Here is a 7,842-nt window from a genome sequence, read left to right on the forward strand (position 1 = left end):
CAAATCGCCAAATTTCTCTCTTTTCTATTTTTTTGGATTTATTTACTGTTTTCATAGAGTAAAAAAAATCCAAAAAAAAATTCAAAGTTATATTTTTAAGTCGTTAGATTAATTTCAGTGTTAGTTTATTTTTCTGACTTTATTTTGATCGATTTCATTCGGTGTTTGTTTTTGGCTATTTAGAGACATTGTTGACATTTTTAAAATTGTTGTTGAATAGTCCAGCAAAAATTTCTGAAGTTAACTTAAGAAGTTTAGAGACGAGGTGATTTCGCAAGTTAACATGTGAAATCACCTTGTTTTTTCTTAGAAATAAAGTGATTTCGCAAGTTAACTTCAGAAATCACCTTGTTTCTAAACTTCCTAAGTTAAGATTTTTTTTGAGATTCTTGAATTATTTCGTAAGTTAACTACCTCCGAAGTGATTTCGTAATTTAACTTGCAAAAATTAGAGGTATTTTAATACTTTCACTAAGGGTGGGGAAGAACTCCACTAGGTAGAAAAAGAAATTCTCTTATTGGTGGTTCATCTTAGATACGTAATTGGTGGTTCATCCTAGACGCACCTTATTTTAGAAATATAAATTTAAATATTTATTTTGAACATAATTAAAAATCAATAATTATTTTTTAAAAAATATTTTATTTTTGGAAAAAGGAAGGACGGAAGCCAAAAAATAAATAAATAAACTACACCACACTAGCACTAGAGCATGGAATCCCAACATTATCAGATTTCAGGTTTTCTGTATAAAATCTAGAAAGCTCATGTGCATACCCATTAGTTTCCCTTTGAACAAAAGAAAGAACAAGAATATTAATATTTTTAGTTAGTTAACAAGTAAATCATCAATATATATTACAGTCACATTTGTGTTTATAGTTGTTTCTATTACTCATGAATGATTGTGCTATTTTAAAAATCTAGAATCCCAACATTATCAGATTTCAGGTTTTCCTGTATAAAATCTAGAACATCCTCCCCTTCCTATAGTTGTTTCTGACACCAAATTAATTTTTATATTTTTTAATAATGTTAAGTTATTATTATACTAATAAAAAAACTAAAATAATTTATAAACATACGAAAAGTTTTTTTCCATGAGATATATATCAAACAATCTCAAAAATACTCATGTCAATGACATAAATGATTCAAATGAGTTACAGCTCATATTGACTCAAATTCCATAATGCTTTGAAATGAGTTGTAATATTCTGATTTTTGTTGAACTTTCCATAGCTGCACTTCAGGGTCATATTTACAATCAAAATAAGAAACATAGAGAAAAACTCACAAATAGTAATATCACTGATGAGTTAGCATCATAAGTATGTACGTGCAAAGTTCAATAACAGACTTTTTTCTCGACTTTACTCTCTGCTAGAAGGCATACTCATTCTGGCTTTCTCCTTCTTGATTTCAACAAGCAAATCGTAAACACACCATGGAAAGCTTAGAAGATGCTCCATATTCATACCTTCATTGTACTTACCGTAATAACTATGATGGTAAGTAACATAATACCAAGCAGAAGCTTTTGCATTTGTATCAACACTTCCAGAATCTAAACCGTCATTGAACCAACTTCTTGCCTCTTTTCTTAAAGACCGTACAGCCATAGTAATCGCATCCACGTCCGAATCCCTTCTTTTGGTGAAAGATTTCGACGTTTTCATGATATTCTCAGTAAGGATTTCTGATTCACTTTTGATACCATAGTAATCCATCAGATTTCCCAACTTGCAGTCATAATTGGATTTTTTAGAGAAGGCATCTTCAACATAACTCATAAAGCCGACAACTTCCATGTCAGGATCGTACGACTTTTTAGCCAGTTCAAATGTGAAGGATGTAATAGAAACCTCTTTTGTTGAAATTCCTTGAATTTTTCTAAAGAGTTTTCCTATTACATTATCTGATTCGTAGGTTGGTTTGTCATGCTTCTCCATAAAGTCCGGATATTCTTTGACCGAAAGTTTAGGAGGTAATACTGCTGGAACACCAGTTTTTGGAAAGCCAACTGCTATTGAGAATAGTTTTGCAAGTTCAATACATGGCTCCGACATTGCTTTTTTGGTCTCTTTATCTGCATGGACAGTGTGTGCATCGACAATTATTCCGAGACTGTCATTGACCGAGTAATTTGCAAAAAACTTTTCCACATCCTGCACGATGAGACCAAATTATGTCCATATAGCACATGTTAATAAGTTTTATAGATCACATTTCAAAGATCACGAGTTTATGAAAACAGCAAAGAATATCGCATCAGCAACAAAAATCACAATACACAAGTTGCTAAAATCATAAATAAAAAATACAAGAAAAATTGCATGTTGATGTAAAAGTCAAACGTAAGTACCATAATCTCCACATCACGATTCAATACTTTAGGTTGGGCAGAATCATACTTCATTGGTTCAATCCTATGAGGTGGAATCAATTCCAAATCCCAACAAACAAAGTAGATGTCACCGTCTAGATCACTTCCCGAACATTCATTTGGATGTGGCCTATTATTAGAAATCAGGTATCAGTTTCAACTAACAGTTTTAAAATAAAAGAACTTGACAATATAGGGAAGCAACATCTCAATTTGCTTTTCAATAAGAACACTATAAAATGTTTTAAAAACTTAATTAAGTGAAATTAAAGTTATTTTGTTTACCATGTTCCTAAACATAATCTAAACAAATTTTGTATTTTATTGATCATGCTTAATGGTTGATGCATTAAGAAAGAATATATCTACCTGTGGCCTTTTTGAGGGAAAACAATACAATCCACCATGTGGTTCAAATCTGTCACATCAACAGCCTTCAAAACACGAACATCGCCCGGGTGCAAGCAAGGATTTTTCACTACTACGACCTCACCTTTAACAACATGAGGACAACTGCTGAAGCTGCTGTTAGAATACTGAATAAAAACTTCGCCATATTCAAGGGTTCTAGTTTCATCAAGAACACCCATCATTTCTCTTCCCTTTGGAATAAGTATCCTAGTTTTTTGAAGCAATTCCAATAACTTTGATTCCCTAAATCTCTGCAGCATCATAGAAAGAAATGGTTCAATATTAGGTTTGTAGCCACAGATAAGCATCTCCTTCAGAATATTAGTGATCTCCCCAAAAGACATCAAGTCCAAAACCTCTTGTGCCTTTGTTGAATCTGTTAGTATCGCGTTCAGTTGATCAACAGCTTCTTTCTGTTTTTTCTCGAAAACACTGTCCTCGACACCGAGAGTTGATAAGAGGGTAATCAATTGTCGATTAAGATAACAAGGCTGAAACGTACTATATGCTAAAACATCGAGTTCTTCAATTCTTGAATCATATTTGTGCATGCTCTTTCTCAGTGACAACTTAAAATCTAAAGTTGGATCAACAGCCACAACTCCTTCGTAACCGCCCCACCGAATCTGAAAGGCGGATGGCATAGAATCAAGACCACATTTCTCTGCCACTTTCTTGGCAAGCTCACGAGATATTTTCCCGATTCCGTCAGAGAAGACATATTCAGTATTTTCATCCTGCACATCAGGAATAAATTTAATATCTTCTTTGCTGACCCTCAGAGTTTCAGTAGACGAATCAAAAGATTGTCCGAATGTAGCCGCATATTTAGCCACATTTTTTATACCGCTAAAATCTCCCATCCATTTCCTTATTGAATTGGAAGTAATTCCAGTTGTTGTACGAGCAAACATCCATAACGAGCTTTCATGCAACTGACTTGACGAGAAAGCAAGAAATTCAAACTCCCAACCACAAATATTTATGCCATTCATAAGGATGGAAAGAATCCTATAGTATATCTCACTTCTGTCATTCTCAGGAATACTTGTAGTTAAATCGGCTGAACAAAGTCTATTCAGCCCCTCGTCAACAAACGAAACAAGCAGAAAGTTATCAATGTATTTATGAAAACGACGCAACACACAATTCGAGACAGTAATCTCTGGCCCCCGAAAGTATGCTTTGCATGGTGTTATCAGGACCTTCCGAACATAAAACCCGTTATCCAAAGAAATAGACGGCGACCAAGGCTGCTGGTTATTTGTATACTGATTTTTCAGCCATTCTGCAGGTTCATAACAGAAATCCTTTGAAAAGTACATCTTTTCTAAAGCATGCTCGATAAGCCCAGTCTCATAGTTACGTGGATCAACTTGACGATAGAAATCGTTATTGAGTTTAGTACCTAACAAACACCCATGCTGAACCAATGAGTTAACTTTGAACAAGATGTCAAATGGAACTTTAATTCCTTGAGAAGGAGCAACCATGGGGACAATATCCCGATTGCAAGAAAAAGGTGATCCATCCTCCAATATGTACTCACCCTCACTCTCCTCATAACTTGTAAAGTTTTTGCTGAAATTCGGTAAATCACTGTCACTAGGAAGCTCTAGACACAAAACAGAAGACTGCCCAATACAACTGCGTGGAGTGAAGTCTGTTGTAGGAATCCATCTTTCGCGAGGCAAGACAGAATAGTTATCATTGAGTACAGTTGCTGAAGTATAAACATAGTGCTCAAAAATCCGAGGAGCGCAAATTAACTGAGAACAGAAGAGAAAGAAATGAAAACATGAAAACGCTATAGTTTATTTGAAGCATAAATGAGACGTATCACATATCGTACATTAAATGCAAACAAAAGCATTATAAGAAAAACAATATTTAAAACAAAAAAAGAAAAGTGAAGTGCATTGTTTAAAAACACATGATAAAAGTCGAATTTAATAACCTGGATGAGGAGATACTTTTCTGTTTTACCCGGTTGTTGATGCAGCTCAATCTTCCAAATATTCTCATTTGAAAGTTCAAGTTTGAACTTCATACTATTATGGCACATAGAGAATCGCCACTTTCCCATTCCAATCTCAAAAACTAGACTAACATCCACGTTTCTCCATAAAACTGAGAGTTTTTCCTTTGAGATTGGACAGCCAAAATACAGTTTCACATGATTCAAACTGTATTCAGTTGCACTTGATTTTGGATTAATATCTCTTCCCATTTCTCGGACTTGTAAATAGGAGCTCACGTACGTACAGCAAATCAGATGAAGTTCTGCTAGGTAAAAAAATGAACAAATTATCCAAAAATAATATGAAATTGAGGAAAAGAAACACATAACCCACCAATTTAGAAACATGAAAAGGAAACATTCAAGAAAATTTCACTATAGCGTCATTGTTAGTGAGGAAAGAAAATAAGATTTATCCAATAAGTGTGATGAGGGAATATATGTGAAAATCATCATGGGAAGCTATCTTGTAATTGTCCTAATGCTTAGGAAGACTCAACGATTACTAAGCACATGCACTGTAAGAGAAGTAAGAATTAGGTTAGATGGGACAAGTCTGGAAGTTCAACCTATAATCTCCTGAACACCAACATCAATTTGTAACCTACCGTTCAATTCAACATCAATCTTTCCAGCTATGCGATCATCAACATACTCAAACTCCCCAATATATCCTATAAATCAAAAACCATAAAAAATTCACGCGAGTCCAATGAGACGGAAGTGCGAGAGAGGAGTGAGTGGAACGATGGATCGAGAGATTGATGGAGACTACTAGCGAGTCGACGGCGGCGATGTTGCAGGAGAGGAGGGAGAAGCTTTTTTGAGTATTTATCGTAATGTCTGATTCACATTAGATATTTATCAAAGAGGAGTGCTAGCAACACTCTCTTTTGAACACTCTCTAAAAATCATCGTTTATAAAAGATTGATTTTATTTTTAATTCATTAATATTTACATTGTCACAAACCCTATTTTATTTTTATAAACTATTGATTTATATTTGAAACTGCATCTGAAAATCAAACTTAATTGTACAAGAAGAATGATTCACTCGAGGATTCCGTTTTTCAAATCGGATCAAGTTTTGGATGTTGTTGAAACTTCATTCCTTCCAAAGTCTAGACTCACAATGGAGGTGAATTGTTAAGTAATTTTGAAGATTTTATTTTTTCTTCTTAATTTATATTCTTTAATATTATCATCTCATATATGTGATTTTAATAATTACAATTTTATTATTTTATCTTTTTTGAATTTTCATATATGTTGAAAAGTAATGTCTTTGAAATATTATTTTTAAAATTAGAAATTGAATATAGTTGTGGTATTTAAAGGTCTAATGGTTAATTTGTTTGTCTTATTAAAAGATCTAATATTATTGTAGGTTATCTACGCGTGTTGAAAATGTGTTTGAAGAATTCTGATTTAGTAGGAGCAGAAGTTTATTTTTGGTTTCAATTATACATGTAAACTAACTACAAATAGTTTTTAAGTTTCTTTTACCTTATGCTCTACAAAAAAAAAATTGTTAGGATCAAAAATATTAATTATATTATAATGATTTATTAGTCATTTAAATATATAATCTATTTTTGTTATTATATAAGTTGATATGTTTGTAATTATATTTTAATTTTTTAATATTTAGTACTTATTTTATATTTATCTATTTTTGAGATATTATGCTATCTTTGACTATGTTCTTTTTGGAGTTATACTTTGAGATACTATTTGATATGACATTTTGGGTCGATGTATGAATCCTGTTTAACTGAATTACGTTATAGATTTATTATATTATATCCAATGATTATAGTATGGGACGTAATCATTGTTAGTATCTGAAAATGGTTGAATTATTCCGCAATTGCTTATTATATGATATTCAGTGAAGTGTTAATCTATCATGATCAGTATGCAAATTTTCTAGGTCTAATATATAGACTATGCATGTATGGATATGCGTTTTATTTATTTATGCGTGTATGTTCTATGTGTTTGACATCTTGTGACATTTCCCGTCTGAATACTTGAATTTATTTTACTCTGATTGTTCACATGATTATTTGTGGGGTATTTAGTAGGGGGTGTTACACATAGCACCGCGATATCTAGATTTTGACCAAACTTAACACAAATAACGCATAATAACATCAAACTATTGAAAACAAAATTAGCTCAGACAAAATTGTGCCGCCATCACAAATCCAACATGCAACTTTTAACAACGATAATAAGATAAGACCGCTAGATCCTCATCATCTGGACTTGACATACCAACATTTAAAACAAATAATACACTAAGGACCAAGATAAATATCCAGATTTAAACGTGTATTGTAACAATACTACATTAACACAATCTAGAAATTAATAACAAAAAAAACAGTGGTGTCGAATTCTCTTATCAACTCACAATGAAAAAAGGAGTGAAAATTTGTTGCAGAACTGAAAATGAGATAAATATGTGATGGGGCTGCAGATTCTTTGAAGATCCGGAGTTGAAGAAGACAATGGAACAAAGTAGTAGAAGATGGTGGTGAATAGTCGTGATTTGCTCGTACGGAGGGAGCCTTGATCTGGATCTGAATCCGTGTGCAAGCTTGCGGGAGCAGTGGAATAATGTGTTGTTGAACGAAGTTATGGGTGAATAACGATGCGGTTAAGGCCGATGGGAGAGCGGTGAAAATTTCCTTTCTTCCTTTCAGTTTTCTTTTTTTCTTTTCTAGCGCATCTTTTCCTCCCACTCTTATAAGACTATGTACAATGTAACAATAGTTTCATTATTCAACATCCTCCTTTTTCATTTTTTATATTTAACATCATTTTCTCTTTCTTCCACCTAATAATTTAATACACATTCAACTTTTACTTACTACAATAATTTTGCTTAATAAAATGCAAAACCTATAGCACCCTATCGCACCATCATTCACAACACACTAAAAATTTAAATATTCACAGCAATCAATAAAATTTTGCAAGATATGAGCCTCACTCTCACCTAATTCAACATGTTG

The 7,842-nt window shown here is 32.9% G+C and overlaps 1 protein-coding gene across 2 annotated transcripts; it reads right to left on the reverse strand.

Annotated features, from left to right (window-relative positions):
• Positions 1-1,244: 1,244 nt before the first annotated feature.
• LOC131615652 (RNA-dependent RNA polymerase 1-like) lies at positions 1,245-5,648 on the reverse strand. Of its 2 annotated transcripts, XM_058886796.1 has the most exons (5): positions 5,427-5,648; positions 4,756-5,081; positions 2,757-4,567; positions 2,367-2,517; positions 1,245-2,169 (listed from the first exon to the last, which is right to left on the reverse strand). In XM_058886796.1, the coding sequence occupies exons 2-5, from the start codon at positions 5,026-5,028 to the stop codon at positions 1,375-1,377; spliced, it is 3,030 nt and encodes a 1,009-aa protein (XP_058742779.1). In that variant the 5' UTR covers positions 5,029-5,081; positions 5,427-5,648; the 3' UTR covers positions 1,245-1,374. The 2 variants fall into 2 exon arrangements, with proteins under 2 accessions (XP_058742779.1, XP_058742778.1); XM_058886795.1 differs by lacking the exon at positions 5,427-5,648 and having other exon boundaries at positions 4,756-5,204.
• Between the last annotated feature and the right edge of the window lie 2,194 nt (positions 5,649-7,842).

Source organism: Vicia villosa, linkage group LG7 (assembly GCF_029867415.1).
Source record: "Vicia villosa cultivar HV-30 ecotype Madison, WI linkage group LG7, Vvil1.0, whole genome shotgun sequence".
NCBI lineage: Eukaryota > Viridiplantae > Streptophyta > Magnoliopsida > Fabales > Fabaceae > Vicia > Vicia villosa.